This window comes from Cajanus cajan, chromosome 10 (genome assembly GCF_000230855.2).
Source record: "Cajanus cajan strain Asha chromosome 10, NIPB_CcT2T_4, whole genome shotgun sequence".
NCBI lineage: Eukaryota > Viridiplantae > Streptophyta > Magnoliopsida > Fabales > Fabaceae > Cajanus > Cajanus cajan.
Window position 1 is genome coordinate 15,593,515 of NC_138526.1, and position 18,784 is coordinate 15,612,298.

Below are 18,784 nucleotides of genomic sequence, written 5' to 3' on the forward strand. Positions count from 1 at the left end.
TTTTGTTGGTAGTTTTCTTGTTTTATTTCAACCAATTGAGTTTTTATAATATTAACTTCTCTTTTTAATTCATTTATTTCTCTTTGTAAATCTTTAGTATTTACAGGTTTTTCTTTTATTGAAGCTTTCTTTAATATCTGTGTAAAATCATATCCACTAAATCCAGGAGTGGGAGTAGATTCTTCATAGGTTTTCTCTTCTAATATTAAATCTTTTAATTTACTTAAATATTCTAGTTTCTCTTCTTCATTAGGAATTTTTTCTACCATTTCTAATATTAATTTTGCTTCGGAGGTTATTACATTTATACTGAATGAACATGAACATGGGCTTTTGTCACATTCACATTCACTTTCTTCTTCACTTGAAGTTTCTAGATTATCAATGTATTCTTCACTACTATTTTCTTCCTCACTTTCGGACTCATAAAGTAAAATTTTTGTAATTTGTTCTTTTAATTCTTCAGTCATATTTAAATTATTTATTTTTTCTTTAACTCTACAATCTTTTTTCATGTGACCATATCTTCCACACTTAAAACAAACTATTCCTTTACTCTTATTAAGAAAGGTTTGTTTTTTGTTAAAATTTTTATTTTTATTATTTAAAAATTTTTGTTTTCTTAAAAGGCAAAATATTTTTTCTAAAAGATTGATTTCTTTTAAAAGGTTTTCTAATATTCTTTTTATATTTTCTTGATGGAGGTGTTATGCCTTCGTATCCATACTGAGCACAAAAGTTTCCCAATTCTTTTATTCCACTTTCCTTTTGTTTTTTAATTTGTTTTTCTAGTTTCATATTATTACAAATTTCTAATGCAGTGTTTTTTATTACAGCAATTATTCTTCCATATGTTAATTCTTGCAAATTTTCATCATATGTTTGACCCAGTTTTTCTCTAACTTTTGTGGCAAATACTGGAGGCAATCCTGCAATAAATTTTTCTTTCTAGAAGTTTTCTTTACAATCTGCTCTAGTCATTACCATCATTATAAAATTATCTACATACCATCTAAAATCTCCTAAAGTTGGACATCTTAAATTGTGTAGAAGAGTATTTGTTTTATTATCAAAAATATTAGAATCTCCCATAAAACTTTGTATTATAGATATTATTAATGTTTCTACCATTAGAGGTATATTAACTCCATCTTCAACCTTTACTATATTTAATATATAATTATTTTGATCTTGAGTAAGGTAGTTATCCCACCAACCTTTTAAAGATCCAGTGAATCCAGCTATTAATAATTTTACTGTCTGTGCCTCACTATGCTTCGCTCGATAGGCTGAGGCAGCCATTAACATTTCATGGGTTTTTCTTAAAATTTGATGTTCTGTCATTCCATCTATATTCCATTCAGTTATTCCTTCACCATTAAAGGCAAAAGGACTTTCTAAATTCCATTCGTCAAATTGTATGTCTGGAAGGGTGCGTCTTCTATAATAATTTCTAGTAGTGGGCATGTTATTCGTATTTCGATTTTGATTAAATTTTCTTTGTATCCTAAATATATCATTTTCTAAATCTTCTAGATTTATACTTGTGACACCCTCTACCCCAACATAATTACAATAGATATAAACCATCTATATATAAATTCTTTCTTAGTCTAATATAAAATAATTATCTCAAGTATCATTGGGTAAAAGATGCACATTCATAATTTTCAACTGTAAGTATCAAATTGTCAAGAAATAATAAAATAAAGATTATAGATTAATCCAGTAAAGGTGGCAGAGCCTCCTAGTTAGGAATTAACTTATAATCTTTTAGTAAAATTATAATATGACAAAAATACACACTTTCAACATAAATAACATAAAAATTACAAAAGAAAAATAATAATAATTTAACAATAAGTCTAGCTAATCCCGATGTCACATCCTATCAGAGCGAAACCCAAACAGAAGCCTAAGCTTCACCACCAACATCCTCAGCCTCATGCTAATTATCTGCATCATAATTTAAATATACACAAAAATGACAAGGGAGTGAGAAACTTCTCACTCAGTTGCAGATATAGAAATAAAAGTTAAATAGTACACACACACGCAATATAATTCACATATATAATCAATCTCACATATATGCTTATGTATAATGATTTTCTTGACTTGACTCACTAATGTATGCATGTGGCGCCATACGGAAGTTCACATATCATCATTGGTGACCCGAAGGCACACCTATACAATTGTCGGTGACCCTAAGGTACACCTATCATTGGTGTTCATACACCTCGTTAGCATATCGTGGGTGACCCAAAGGTACACCTTGTTAGTCGTGGGTATGCGGCCTCAGCGGCACACCTGGAGTAATATGTGCATATGATGCATGTCATACATTCACAGACTCCACCTTTAGCATGTTACACATATCATATTCATATTTCATAATTAAGAATTATTTTAATAATCCAATTTAATAGTCCAATAGTCCAACAGTCCAAACAGTCCAACAGTCCAAACAGTCCAACAGTCCAAACAGTCCAACAGTTCAACAGTCCAACAATCCAACAGTCCAACAATCCAACAGTCCAGAGGTTGCTTAGGTATCATATTTTTCAATAATAATATATTAAGATCTTTTAAGTAAAGTAGGAAGCTTAAAGGTAATATAAGATAATAAGGAGGCTCAGCCTTCCATTTAAATAATAGATTACAAATTTATAAATACTTAGGAGGCTTAGCCTTCCATTCAAATAACAGATTCTGATATGTAAATAAATAAGATATAAAACAAAACACATCAATAATACATATTCAAAGAAATAAAAAACAGGCAAGGGATCGGGAGCCAATCCAACAAACAAACTATTTAACAATTATTCCCACACCCCCAAGCGAGGTTTCCCACTCCCCCCTTACCTGGATAAATAGGAATTTGGGCAGAATCTCCTCTCTTTCTCCTTAAACCGGAACCGGAACTAGAGCAGAACCTTCTCTATTCTCCTCCTCTTTTCACAACCTAGGCAGAACCTTCTCTCTTATTTTCTCTTTCTATCTCTCTAGAATTCCTTCTCTCTAAACTTTTCTTCTCTCTAGTTATGAATTTTCAAAATCCTTAGGTCCCTATTTATAGAAATTTTGAAGTTACTATGCACTATGCACTATTCATTAAAATAATATTATAAGTTACTATGCACTATTCACTATTCATTATTATATTCAAATTAATTATAATTTTGAAACTTCAAACGTCCGCAGCCCCCAGCCTTTCACTATGCATAAAAACACTATTCATTAAAATAATAATATAATTACTATTCATGAATAGTAAAATACTATTCATCCAAATAATTTGAGTTTTGCGTAAGCGCTTACGTTTTTTCAAAATTACTATTCATATGAATAGTAAAATACTATTCATAAATACGTATACATAAATAGTAAAATACGTATATATAAATAGTAAAATACATATATATAAATAGTAAAATACATATACATGAATAGTAAAATACGGGAATAAAATACTTATTCACATAATAAATACATAAAAAAATATTTCTTTTCATTAAATAAAATTTGGGATGTTACAATTCTCCCCTCCTTTTAGAAATTTCGTCCCCGAAATTTTTGCAATGGTAAACTCTTTGCATTCTTACTTCTAATTCTTATGCAACATCACTACCTTGTTGATGTACAACTTTTATCAATTTCCTCAAAGGATTTGCTTAGGGAAAGATCTTGACGAATTTATCCACTTAAACACAAACAAAATCAATTTCTTAAGCGTCTTAGACAAATCTTCCACTAGGGTCTATCTATTCACCATCTTACTTCCAAAATGGAGCATCTAAGTGCTACAAGATTCTTAAAAACTTCTAGTATGCTAGCCATAAATATACAATTGCTTTACTTCTCTCTTCATCTTAGGTCACAAAATATCTTCTTAAGATTTTGGTACATCTTAGTAGTTTCTGAATGGATACTAAAGATACTCTTATGACCTTCTTCTAGGATTGCTTTATTAAATTCTAGCACACTAGGAATGCACAACTTAAGTAGATCTTCCTCCGCAAGAAATTTCATGGTCTAAAATACTCACCTCATACAATCCAAATTCATACTTAGACAATCTAGTTTAAATCTATTTTTATGCCTAACAACTCAAAATATCATGATAGCATATATCTACCTGACAGACCGAGTTGTATTCATCCAAGTGATTTCAAACCTATCTCAAACGAAAGTTAAGTGAATAAGCTACAACTCTTTATGAAGACATAAGATTTCCAAGAGATCATCTCTTTAGCTAAAGATTCAAATATCACCACTAATAAATTCAGTGCTTACTAAATTTCTAATCACCAAGGCAGTCATAACTTGAAGTTCTAGATTTTTGTTTCATCTTATCCTAGTTCTATTGAAAAGATAATATCTAAAGCCATATTCTTCATAAAGACCTCAAAATATAAATTTTGTCGATATAATACTCATACTATCATAACAAACTATAATGAAAATATTTTCGACACCAAATAGCAATAATGTATCAATATATCTAATGCCACAAAATACCTCAATTTTTTCCAAATTCACTACTTAATTTCTCATTCAAGTCTCTCCTTACTTTTCTCAATCAAAATAACTCACATGCTACCTAAACCATAAATAATTAACATACCAATAATAACACTTAAGGGAATTAACATCATTTCGATCTCTCACCAAAGAGACAACCACCTTTAGATTTAACCTGCTACAACTATAGATGTCAGAAACTTCACCAATCATAAACTCTTAGTACACTCAATATATCACCTCCCATCCAAGGTTCTAATAATTCGAGTTGGCTAACACTATCATGATTATCATTCCTCTGATTACAAACTAACTTAACAATCTCAAACTCAACAATATCAACACAAGACGAACATTATCATCATAGTACACAACAAACAAGACATAGTCAGAGTACACAACAGAGTCATGATAAGCACATAACACACACGGTTGATAAAATCGACTTGCTCTGATACCACTAAATGTGACACCCTCTACCCCAACATAATTACAATAGATATAAACCATCTATATATAAATTCTTTCTTAGTCTAATATAAAATAATTATCTCAAGTATCATTGGGTAAAAGATGCACATTCATAATTTTCAACTGTAAGTATCAAATTGTCAAGAAATAATAAAATAAAGATTATAGATTAATCCAGTAAAGGTGGCAGAGCCTCCTAGTTAGGAATTAACTTATAATCTTTTAGTAAAATTATAATATGACAAAAATACACACTTTCAACATAAATAACATAAAAATTACAAAAGAAAAATAATAATAATTTAACAATAAGTCTAGCTAATCCCGATGTCACATCCTATCAGAGCGAAACCCAAACAGAAGCCTAAGCTTCACCACCAACATCCTCAGCCTCATGCTAATTATCTGCATCATAATTTAAATATACACAAAAATGACAAGGGAGTGAGAAACTTCTCACTCAGTTGCAGATATAGAAATAAAAGTTAAATAGCACACACACACGCAATATAATTCACATATATAATCAATCTCACATATATGCTTATGTATAATGATTTTCTTGACTTGACTCACTAATGTATGCATGTGGCGCCATACGGAAGTTCACATATCATCATTGGTGACCCGAAGGCACACCTATACAATTGTCGGTGACCCTAAGGTACACCTATCATTGGTGTTCATACACCTCGTTAGCATATCGTGGGTGACCCAAAGGTACACCTTGTTAGTCGTGGGTATGCGGCCTCAGCGGCACACCTGGAGTAATATGTGCATATGATGCATGTCATACATTCACAGACTCCACCTTTAGCATGTTACACATATCATATTCATATTTCATAATTAAGAATTATTTTAATAATCCAATTTAATAGTCCAATAGTCCAACAGTCCAAACAGTCCAACAGTCCAAACAGTCCAACAGTCCAAACAGTCCAACAGTTCAACAGTCCAACAATCCAACAGTCCAACAATCCAACAGTCCAGAGGTTGCTTAGGTATCATATTTTTCAATAATAATATATTAAGATCTTTTAAGTAAAGTAGGAAGCTTAAAGGTAATATAAGATAATAAGGAGGCTCAGCCTTCCATTTAAATAATAGATTACAAATTTATAAATACTTAGGAGGCTTAGCCTTCCATTCAAATAACAGATTCTGATATGTAAATAAATAAGATATAAAACAAAACACATCAATAATACATATTCAAAGAAATAAAAAACAGGCAAGGGATCGGGAGCCAATCCAACAAACAAACTATTTAACAATTATTCCCACACCCCCAAGCGAGGTTTCCCACTCCCCCCTTACCTGGATAAATAGGAATTTGGGCAGAATCTCCTCTCTTTCTCCTTAAACCGGAACCGGAACTAGAGCAGAACCTTCTCTATTCTCCTCCTCTTTTCACAACCTAGGCAGAACCTTCTCTCTTATTTTCTCTTTCTATCTCTCTAGAATTCCTTCTCTCTAAACTTTTCTTCTCTCTAGTTATGAATTTTCAAAATCCTTAGGTCCCTATTTATAGAAATTTTGAAGTTACTATGCACTATGCACTATTCATTAAAATAATATTATAAGTTACTATGCACTATTCACTATTCATTATTATATTCAAATTAATTATAATTTTGAAACTTCAAACGTCCGCACCCCCTGAAAACGCAGCCTTTCACTATGCATAAAAACACTATTCATTAAAATAATAATATAATTACTATTCATGAATAGTAAAATACTATTCATCCAAATAATTTGAGTTTTGCGTAAGCGCTTACGTTTTTTCAAAATTACTATTCATATGAATAGTAAAATACTATTCATAAATACGTATACATAAATAGTAAAATACGTATACATAAATAGTAAAATACATATATATAAATAGTAAAATACATATACATGAATAGTAAAATACGGGAATAAAATACTTATTCACATAATAAATACATAAAAAAATATTTCTTTTCATTAAATAAAATTTGGGATGTTACAATACTTCCTATTTCTTCTTGAGGTATTTCTAATATATTAATATTTTTTATATTTAACTTTTCTAATTTTTTATTAATTTCTGTTAATAAATTATCTGTATTACTTCCTAATTTAAATTCTTTATATTCTTTATCAGTAAATCTTGTAGGGGTTATTAATGATCTTTCTAAAGGTTTTATTCCTAAAGGATTCGCATTTTTTGTTTCAGATTTTTCTTCAAATTTTTTTATTACCACTTGATGTAATAATTGATTTGTATAGTTTAATTGACTATGAACATTTTGTATATCTAAAGCTGTTATATTTTCATCTAAATTTTTCCTTCCTATCATTTTAAAGGGTGACGCTATTACTTCTTTATTTTCTATATTTGGAAATCGCACTTCTTCTAAAGGGGGTATTTCTCCTATTTTTTCTCCTGACTTAGTTTTCCATATTTTATTAGCATTTTTTAAAACATTTATTGTTAAAGTTTTAAGACAATGTTCTTCAAACCATTTAAAATAAGGAATATTTTCTTGAATTTTTTCTAAATGGTTATAATATTTTTCTCTAAATTTTTTTAATTCTTCTTGTGTAAAAGTATCAAAAAACCATTTTCTCTTTTCTTTATTTTCTTCTGCTAAAAACTCTTGTTTCAATAATTTCTTATTTATTTCATATTTTTTAATTACATTTATGGAGTGATCTATATGTTCTTCTCCGGCTAGTTCAGTATTTGATGGCGAATTATGAGTTTTAGGTTCTTCCCAATCATATTCTGGGGTGGGTACTGTATGATCTGGTTTAATTCCTTTGAAATTCATAGTTTTATGATATACAAAACTAGGTCTATCTAAGGATCTGCGTGCTGTATGAAAAGTTTGAGGGGATGCTCTTGAGCTTTCCCCTATTTTTAAAGAATTTATTCTTCTTAATGGAGTAAAAGAAACTTCAACTGTTCCTGATTTATATTCAATTATTTCTTCTACTTCTATTGGGTCTAGAGGGTCTGGTTTTAAAATATCTTCTAATCTCCATTTTAATCCAGTGGTTATTTCGTTATGCTTTAAAGTTTTAGGAATTACTGCACTTATTTTTTCAGGATTTATTAAAAGCATAGTCGTTTCATCTTTGGGCGACATTAATAAAGCCTTTGGAGCTAAATGGGTTTTCATGATTTTATAATATATTCTATACACTACTGCTATTGGATATGAATTTGTATTCCATTTATTTTCAAGAATTTTAACATCCAATATTAGATTATTATCGGTGTTATGAAAACTTTTAAGGGCTACTGAATAATTTGGGTAATTATTAATATATACAGGTCCTTGATGTAAATTTTTTTCAAACATAGCCAAAATTTGATTTTCAAGTTCAATTGGTCTATTATCTCTTAATGATACAAACATTGGAGTATCCATTCCTAGTCTAAACAAAGGTTTTATAGCTATTTGTATTGAGCCTATATGCATATATTTATAGTTTTTTATATGTTCGACTATTAATGTTTTAGTTATTAAAGGAATTTGTTCATGACTAGTTTTTAACTCTATTTCTTTGTCTACAGTTTTTATTATATATTCTGTAGTAAACTTATCGGTCCATTCTTTTTCATAGTCAATTAAACTATACAAATCAATTATTACATCAAGTGGCAATAAAAAATTTTGAAGAAAAATCTGAAACAAAAAATGCGAATCCTTTAGGAATAAAACCTTTAGAAAGATCATTAATAACCCCTACAAGATTTACTGATAAAGAATATAAAGAATTTAAATTAGGAAGTAATACAGATAATTTATTAACAGAAATTAATAAAAAATTAGAAAAGTTAAATATAAAAAATATTAATATATTAGAAATACCTCAAGAAGAAATAGGAAGTATAAATCTAGAAGATTTAGAAAATGATATATTTAGAATACAAAGAAAATTTAATCAAAATCGAAATACGAATAACATGCCCACTACTAGAAATTATTATAGAAGACGCACCCTTCCAGACATACAATTTGAAGAATGGAATTTAGAAAGCAAGTCCTTCTGCCTTTAATGGTGAAGGAATAACTGAATGGAATATAGATGGAATGATAGAACATCAAATTTTAAGAAAAACCCATGAAATGTCAATGGCTGCCTCAGCCTATCGAGCGAAGCATAGTGAGGCACAGACAGTAAAATTATTAATAGCTGGATTCACTGGATCTTTAAAAGGTTGGTGGGATAACTACCTTACTCAAGATCAAAAGAATTATATATTAAATATAGTAAAGGTTGAAGATGGAGTTAATATACCTCTAATGGTAGAAACATTAATAATATCTATAATACAAAGTTTTATGGGAGATTCTAATATTTTTGATAATAAAACAAATACTCTTCTACACAATTTAAGATGTCCAACTTTAGGAGATTTTAGATGGTATGTAGATAATTTTATAATGATGGTAATGACTAGAGCAGATTGTAAAGAAAACTTCTGGAAAGAAAAATTTATTGCAGGATTGCCTCCAGTATTTGCCACAAAAGTTAGAGAAAAACTGGGTCAAACATATGATGAAAATTTGCAAGAATTAACATATGGAAGAATAATTGCTGTAATAAAAAACACTGCATTAGAAATTTGTAATAATATGAAACTAGAAAAACAAATTAAAAAACAAAAGGAAAGTGGAATAAAAGAATTGGGAAACTTTTGTGCTCAGTATGGATACGAAGGCATAACACCTCCATCAAGAAAATATAAAAAGAATATTAGAAAACCTTTTAAAAGAAATCAATCTTTTAGAAAAAATATTTTGCCTTTTAAGAAAACAAAAATTTTTAAATAATAAAAATAAAAATTTTAACAAAAAACAAACCTTTCTTAATAAGAGTAAAGGAATAGTTTGTTTTAAGTGTGGAAGATATGGTCACATGAAAAAAGATTGTAAAGTTAAAGAAAAAATAAATAATTTAAATATGACTGAAGAATTAAAAGAACAAATTACAAAAATTTTACTTTATGAGTCCGAAAGTGAGGAAGAAAATAGTAGCGAAGAATACATTGATAATCTAGAAACTTCAAGTGAAGAAGAAAGTGAATGTGAATGTGACGAAAACCCATGTTCATGTTCATTCAGTATAAATGTAATAACCTCCGAAGCAAAATTAATATTAGAAATGGTAGAAAAAATTCCTAATGAAGAAGAGAAACTAGAATATTTAAGTAAATTAAAAGATTTAATATTAGAAGAGAAAACCTATGAAGAATCTACTTCCACTCCTGAATTTAGTGGATATGATTTTACACAAATATTAAAGAAAGCTTCAATAAAAGAAAAACCTGTAAATACTAAAGATTTACAAAGAGAAATAAATGAATTAAAAAGAGAAGTTAATATTATAAAAACTCAATTGGTTGAAATAAAACAAGAAAACTACCAACAAAATGAACTAATTAAAGAAATCTTGGAAAAAGATCAACCATCCACATCAATAAATTCAGACAAAAATATAGTTATAAGACAGATAAAAATAATACAGCTAAAATGGCTAATAAAAGCTACGTTAAAAATTGGAAAAACTTATCATAAAACTTTTACATCTCTAGTAGATTCAGGAGCAGATTTAAATTGTATAAGAGAAGGTTTAATACCAACACAATATTATGAAAAAACTGTTCAAACCTTAAGAGCCGCAAACTCTAATAAATTAAAGGTAAAATATAAACTTTCAAAAGCTTATATTTGTAATAAGGGAACTTGTTTTAAAAATACTTTTATTTTAACCCCCGATATAAGTGAAGAAATGATTCTAGGAACACCTTTCTTAACTCAAATATACCCATTCAAAGTAACTTCAGAAGGAATACAATTTAAAGAATTGTTATTTGAATTTATAAAATCAGCAACAACAAAAGTAATACATAATGTAAAAGACATAATTGAAGACAATTTTCTAACTAAAATACAAGCAAAAACCGAACAAATAAAATATCTAAAAAATGAAATAAAATATAAACAGATTGAAGAAAAATTACAAGATCCAAAAATTAAAAAAGAATTTGAAAAACTTGAAAAGGAAATAATAAAAGAAATATGTTCAGATGTTCCTAATGTTTTTTGGGAACGAAATTATTTTGAAATTGAATTACCATATGAAGAAGGATTTCTAGAAAAGAATATTCCTACAAAAGCAAAACCAGTACAATTAAATAAAGAAACTTTAGAATATTGTAGAAAAGAAATTCAACAATTTCTAGATAAAAAATTAATAAGACCTAGTAAATCTCCTTGAAGTTGTGCAGCATTTTATGTACAAAATGCTTCAGAAATAGAAAGAGGAGAACCGAGAATGGTAATAAATTATAAACCATTAAATAAAGTATTAAAATGGATAAGATATCCTTTACCGAATAAATCAGAATTAATAAGTAGAATATATAATGCCACAATATTTTCAAAATTTGATATGAAAAGTGGATATTATCAGATAAAAGTAAAAGAAGTAGATAAATATAAAACGGCCTTTGTAGTACCTTTCGGCCAATATGAATGGAATGTAATGCCTATGGGACTTAAGAATGCTCCTACCGAATTTCAGAATATAATGAATACAATATTAAACCAGTATTCCAAATTTGCACTAGTCTATATAGATGATGTGCTAATATTTTCAAAATCAATTGAACAACATTTGAAACATTTGAGAATATTTAAAAATTTAATTAAGAATAATGGCATGGTTATATCCCAAAAGAAAATTAAATTAGCACAAACGAAAATTAGATTTTTGGGACATGATATATATCAAGGAACAATTACTCCTATAAAAAGAAGTATAGAATTTTCAGAAAAATTTCCTGATGAAATAAAAGATAAAAATCAATTACAAAGACTTTAGGGGTGTGTAAATTATATAGCAGATTTCATTCCAAAAATTAGAATTTTGTGTAAACCCCTTTATAATAGGCTTCGAAAAAACCCGAAACCTTGGACTCCTGAATTAACCAAAATAGTTCAGGAAGTAAAGGCCCAAGTAAAAACCTTGCCCTGTCTAGGAATCCCACATCCAGAAGCCCAATTAATAGTAGAAACTGATGCTTCAGATCAAGGGTACGGGGGAATACTTAAACAAAAAATAGGAAACCATCCTGAGCAAATAGTAAAATATCATTCAAGAATTTGGAACCCATCCCAAACCAAATATAGTACTATTAAAAAAGAAATTTTAAGCATTGTTTTATGCATGCAAAAATTTCAACATGATTTAATAAATAAAAAATTTATTTTGAGAATAGATTGTAAATCGGCAAAAGAAGGTTTAGAAAAAGATGTTAAAAATTTAGTTTCAAAACAGATTTTTGCCAGATGGCAGAGTTTAATATCTTGTTTTGATTTCAAAATTAAAAAAATAATTCAATTCCAGATTTTTTAACAAGAGAATTTTTGCAGGGTTTCACCCATGACGACACCTATCAAGAAAATGGGCTCTCAGCCCAATCCCTCTGAAAAAATAGGGCCATCTAGCCTTTCGCTAGATGACTTCTCTCCTTCATATTCAAAAGCTTCTCAAACCAGAAAATTACCTCATACCTTGAAAACCCCTCTTGAAAACAAAGTTACAGTGTTGGCTCACAGCCCAACTACCCCAGAAAAAGGCCACCTCTTCCACCTCGAAAAATATCCCTAAAGAATTCCATATCCTTGAGCATTGCCAGCATATAGTTACTATTGAAGATCATTGGCAAGAAGAAGATCCTTGGAAAATTGTGAAAAGTCTAGCTCCTCCTCATTGGAGTTGGATACCTAAAAATGAAAATTTAAAGAAAAATAAATTTTTTTATCAATTTATTTTAATAGACACTGGGTCTGTAGAAATCACTCCTGTAGCAGATTCAAAAAACCCCTCTATAATAAATTATTCCAAATTAAAAATAGCCAAGGTGTTGTCTTTCCATGATTGGAAACAACATCCCTTTACCGAAAATAATTTTTCTAGACCTTTTGACCCTCCCTCATATTCCTATTTTGATTATCAAAAGGCCTGAACTTATATATTATTAGAAGAAAATCCTAAACATTCCTGGTACATAAGTTTTAAGAATGAATTACCCCTTCCAATACCCAATTGGTTTGTAGACTGGTTCTTTCAAATAAGTCCTGTTCAGTCTATAATCGCTGAAAATGTCCTGAATATTTATAAAAAATATAAAACCCTCACACCAAATCAGCCTCCTCATATCCGTCTCATAAAATTTTGTTCAACCATGGGTATAAGTTGGCTCTTAGCCCATCTCCTTGAAATTCATCAACACAAGGAAGACACTTATCCAAAAACTATTTGTCGAAGAACCAAAGGGTTTTTGGTGGAAAAAATTTGAGGTTAAATATGTTGAAGATAGGTTTCATAAATGAAAAACTTTGGGCTATCGACCATCGAGTGAGGCCCAACCCACTCTGAAAATCGAGAAGCCTCTTACCAAAAATATCTTGGAAAATATTCCTTCGTCCAAAGAAGAGAAAACTCTATTGAAAAAGCAATTGCTAGATGCTATATCCTCTTTGGGAACAGAATCAGATGAAGAAAAAGAAGATATTGAAGATTGTTATAATATGCAGCTGGCCCAACATCCAGAAGAAGATGAGGAAATTGATTTTGCCAACTTGTAGCAATTAAGTGAAAAGGTTGCCCAAGTAGTGCAAAGAATCCAAGAAAATAATATCAAGAACAATCATCACATTGAAGAAAGTATAAGTAATATTTTGAACAGATTGGAAATAGCTGCAAAAGAAGACCAATTTTGGAATAGTGCTGAAGACTTGTAAAAAATCTGTCCATCTGAGTAAGAAGTCGTGGGTCCCTTGTTTCCCACGTCGCCCAAAAGATGCTTTTGTCTTTTATGTCGGCGGTCTAAAGTAAAGATTCGCCAGTTGTATTTTTTTTTTGTGTCGGCAACCTAAAGTAAAAGGTTTGCCAGTTGTAATCGCTTTTATTTAGATTGTAATACGTGTATGTCTAGGATATGTGTTACTAGTAGAATAGAGCTCGATTCTTTCTCTATAAAAGGCCTCTCATTTAGAGTAGAAGGCACCGCTCTCCTAGAGCCTTAAACTTCTACCTCTCTTTGAGTTTCCTTCATAGCTAAGAACCCTGGCCTCGAGTCTGTAAATCTCTGTAAGTTTAATAAATGATTATATTTTTCGCTGATGGCTATGTTTGGATACAACTGTATACTCATTATATTCTCATAAACTTTTATTTGCATTCTATTTCATATTCTCAACCTATTCTTAAATATTTCGATTTCGAATCTAAAGATTTTAATAATATCATTTATAATTTTGAATATTTTAGAACATTAACAGCTTATCTTGAAGATCTTATTCTTGAATTTCTTTTCTTTTAATTATCCGCTACGCACATTTATGAATATTATGAATATCTATATATATATATATATATAACCCACAAAAATGTGAAGAATTCACTTTGATATATATATATATATAAAGGAGGGATCCTTTTATGCTAGGAATAAATCTACCTAAACTTACTCCGTTCAATAACTCATATTCTACATCAAATTTCAACAATCCAACCGTTCAATTTAAAATTGTTAATACATAGAACAAATCTGTAAAAAATCTTAAAAATTTAAAAATCATTTAATATTTCATTTTATTAATTAAAATTGATAAATAATCATAAAATTATTTTATACATTGATTCGAATTAATGAAATAAAGTATCAAATAATTTTCAAATTTTTTAAAAATTTTACAAATTTGATCTATACATTAAGAACTTTAAATTGAACAGTTAGATTATTGAAATTTGATATAGAATATAAGTTATTGAACGGAATAAGTCTCCTAAACTTACTCCTGAAATAAAAGAATCTATCCTCATATATTTATATATATATATATATATATATATATATATATATATATATATTCACATATATCTTCACATTTAGACCTATGGCTATTTTTTTTTTATCAACAACAGCAACACTTTGCCTTTGGTGCCATCTACGACTACTGCCTTTGAGAGAAATAATCCTACAACTCAAAACAAAACAAGGATAGTACACAACGAACAAAAGGCAGAGATCTGAATCTAGCAAACCCTGTTAGGCTTTGCGCACTATGATAGCTAAATACGTACAAACAATGTGCACCTCTTGTAACCACTTTGGTATTATGCTACTAATTTCAAATGTTAAGACAACAATCTTAATTCAAAACTTTGACGATTATGAAACTTCTCTACATTATTTTGCTGCTACGTTTGGAGAGTCACCGACAACAAAATGGGCATTGACCAAGTGATTTTAACATTCGTTTAATTTATTAAATAATAAAATTAAAATATAAAATAAGTATTAAGAAATTAGACAACATAGAAATAAAAACATACAATAGGAAAAAGTGAGATAGAATGTATCGATAGCATTCCTAATATCAATTACATCAAAACATTCTTATCACTACATCACATTTAAAAACTTTTTTTTTTTAAAGAATATGCAATTTCGAACAAGGATATGATGATCCAAGTAATAACAAGTAGTCAAAATACATGGTATCTAAATTTTAGAACTCAACCATCAAAATCAACTTAAAATTAAGCCAAATTAGTAACCAGGCCATGATTTGAATACCCCTGATACTAACTACCGAACCACTAATAATGTCGATTTATTAGTGGAAGTTGGCAGATTCAGTCAAGAATACCTAGTTAGATTCAGGAAGGCAGGTTTAATAGAGTATTTCAACTATTTAAAGTATATGACAGGATAACTGAATATCTGAAATACTTAAAATGGAAAATCAGGAAAAAAAAATTAAAAACACAGGAGATATATAACAATGGCACAAAAACAAAAACACTCTAAGAAGCCTTGGCCTCCTCAGCAGCTGTCTCAAAATCTTGTCCAGGAACAAGGTCTGGAACATCATCATCGTTATCCTCTTGTGCTGTGGCTGGACCAGCACCTCCTTCAGGAGCCTGCTTCTGAAATTGCTCGGCTAACTTCTTCAGGTTTTCCAAGTTATCTGGCCCTGCATTATAATAATCAAAATGTTAAATTGAGGAGAAGAAACACCAAAGAGTTTCTAAGAAATAAAAAAATAAATAAATAAATACATACCTAATTGGTGGATAATGCTAGGGAGTATATCCTGCAACTCTGTAAAACAGAAAAAGTTTATGTCAATTTTCAATGCCAATTCATTCACAAATCAGTGAAGAACTAATTGCTTATTTTTCAAAATCCCTCTTTGAATGTTAACAAAAATCTAGAAATTGGGGGAAGCAATGCCACTTCGGTCTACAAATCTAGAAATAGGGGGAAGCAATGCCATAGTATACTAAGACATAAAAGCTTCAGATATACTAAACACAAATGTATATGTCCTTGATGCTAAAGCCTATGTAGTATATAATCTGAATATCAACACAAACAAAGCTATTATTTACATTTCTTTTGCAACATGTACAGAAAAATTGACAATGCTCTCAACCAGGAAATAAAAAAATATAAATAAATAAATAAAGCAGAGCTAGGCATACAACAACAATGAAAAGAGATAAAACTGCTTACTCTTTGTTTGCGGAGAACCACTGACAACCCAAGTATTGGCGGCAATGGATGCTTGCACTGGAAACGAAAATTCCCAATTTGAAATAATTGAAGAAACATAAAAAGAAAACTATTATATTTTAAATATATATATATATATATATATATATATATTGTAAAAACTGTAGATTGATATTACCTTTGGGATTTAGAAACTGGATAACTACATCATCCTTAAAGATATTGACCTCCTCAATCGCAGGGATGGCATTGACACCTATTCTCTTCAAGGTGCTCTGAAGCCTTTTGTCATCTGTGGTTGTTGTCTTGTGGACGGCCTTCTTCTTTCTAAAATAAGAGAAGACAAAACATGAAGGGAAATTTCAACACAACAGATGCATGCTGTGTGTGTAATTTCGAAAAACAAAAGAAATGGTTGCAAACCCCCAAATAAGTGAAGAGGGGGATAAGAGAAAACTAAAATTTCATATGTTCTTCTATGGCTAATGTTGCATCCAATGAGACTAAAGATTTAACAAAAACATAACATGTTCTAATATAATGTTGGCATACTTGATAAGAAATCTGATTTTCATTTAGATGAAATCACAGGTTAAATGTATGGACTACCTTCTCACGGTACCCTTTCCTCCAGTTCTAACTGAACCGGCCATCTTCATCAACCTTTCCCGATTCATCTGGTTAAAGGCAAGGGAGAAAAATAAATTTCACCACAACCAAGACCAAACAAAGATCTAAAAACGAATAGTAACAAGAATACAAAGGCAGACAAAAGACCAATAATTAAACTTGGTTATAAGAGTGACCAATAACAGCGGAAGTAATTTTATATGGACTTCTAAGAGTGACCATCAAAAACATAAATCAATACCCAAATTCATAACAGAGAAGTTTAAAGTTGATATGCTACTTAATTCCTTATTGAAAGAAAACAATTGGATTTTAAGAGATGTTGTGTTACCCATCAAACCAGTACTCAACTATAAGGCTTGGGCGCAAACTCAAAATGAATCCAACTACAATACTAGATTATATTGTATCGTATCACATCAAGGTGACAACCTTAAGTTAAAGCCCACAAGTTTGTTTCACCAAGTCCATATTCTAGATAGTATATGCATTCCGAATATTAAATCATAACAACCAATCTGAAGAACATCATTAAGGTAGAACACAGAATACAGAAGGATCTTTTACACAGCCTCCTCAGTTCAGGTTTCCAATATTTTTCTGCATTGAAACAACTCGGAAGAACCAAAGTTTTTCTTTTTGATCATCCACGTAGGCTATCAGAAAAGCTCAACTAAAAAGCCAACTGCGACACATAATGAACCTCAGTTGAATTGGTGACTCCAAATCACCTATCCACTTTCAGTCTTTCACATAAGAAAACTATAAAAAGAAATCATTATAATCTCACTTCCTGCACTTTGCAATGGAAGAAGAAAAATAATCTGTGACTCGAAAAAGTTAGAAGCCCTAAAACTGATTGATGAATTGTAAATGAACCAAAAATCGATCTGTTCCGAAATCTCATACAAAAAGAGAGAGATGGAGGGTATGATAATTCCAACAAAAGGACCCAACCCAACAAAAAAAAAAAAAAAAAAAAAAAAAAAAAAACTCAATCGTTACATGACAACATTGCAAAGGTGAAACCAAATGGTTGAGAAACCAAGAATTAACATAAACCATAACAAGGTAGAACAAAATGATGATTCAATTTGGTGAATAAAGCATAGTGCAGTAGATACGGTACCTTTGTGAAGCTCGTTTAAGCTCAGTGTTGGGAGCAAATGGTAACTCTCACGTCGAAGACCTAAACAATGCAAGATAAGGACTCCCTTTTCTATCAACAACACTCAACAAACCCTAAGTTTTTTTTTTCTTTGTTTTTGTGATAAAAATTCGTTCCTCGTTGGGTTTGCTAGTGTCCAGGCCCAATAGTAAAAAAAAAAAACTTTCTGACAAAAGAAGTTTATTTATTTATTTGTTTATTTTTAGGTATAAAAGAAGTTTACTTAAATATATTTCTATCAGTTAAACTAGTTGATTAACTCGTCTCTTATAGAGAATTTTCTTTGTTTTTTTATGTATATTTTGACAATAATTTATTATTATATATATTTTTATTACTTAATTTTAAAAATAATACAATTATCTATTATATAAATATCAAAATATATTTAATTGTCAAAAGAA

General features: G+C 29.7%; 1 protein-coding gene, 1 long non-coding RNA gene and 1 other non-coding gene across 3 annotated transcripts; all 3 read right to left on the bottom strand.

Moving 5' to 3' along the window:
* Positions 1–571: 571 nt before the first annotated feature.
* On the bottom strand, positions 572–6,925 carry LOC145952689 (uncharacterized). The gene is made up of 2 exons (XR_014430209.1): positions 2,872–6,925; positions 572–1,956 (listed from the first exon to the last, which is right to left on the bottom strand). It is a non-coding gene; the product is annotated as an uncharacterized LOC145952689 (long non-coding RNA).
* Positions 6,926–15,698: 8,773 nt separating this feature from the next.
* Positions 15,699–18,496, bottom strand: LOC109792229 (nascent polypeptide-associated complex subunit beta). The gene is made up of 6 exons (XM_020351621.3): positions 18,342–18,496; positions 17,192–17,259; positions 16,761–16,909; positions 16,583–16,639; positions 16,130–16,168; positions 15,699–16,040 (listed from the first exon to the last, which is right to left on the bottom strand). The coding sequence occupies exons 2-6, from the start codon at positions 17,257–17,259 to the stop codon at positions 15,871–15,873; spliced, it is 483 nt and encodes a 160-aa protein (XP_020207210.1). The 5' UTR covers positions 18,342–18,496; the 3' UTR covers positions 15,699–15,870.
* LOC114915397 (small nucleolar RNA Z159/U59) lies at positions 17,783–17,869 on the bottom strand. Its single transcript, XR_003803378.1, has one exon. It is a non-coding gene; the product is annotated as a small nucleolar RNA Z159/U59 (small nucleolar RNA).
* Positions 18,497–18,784: the final 288 nt, after the last annotated feature.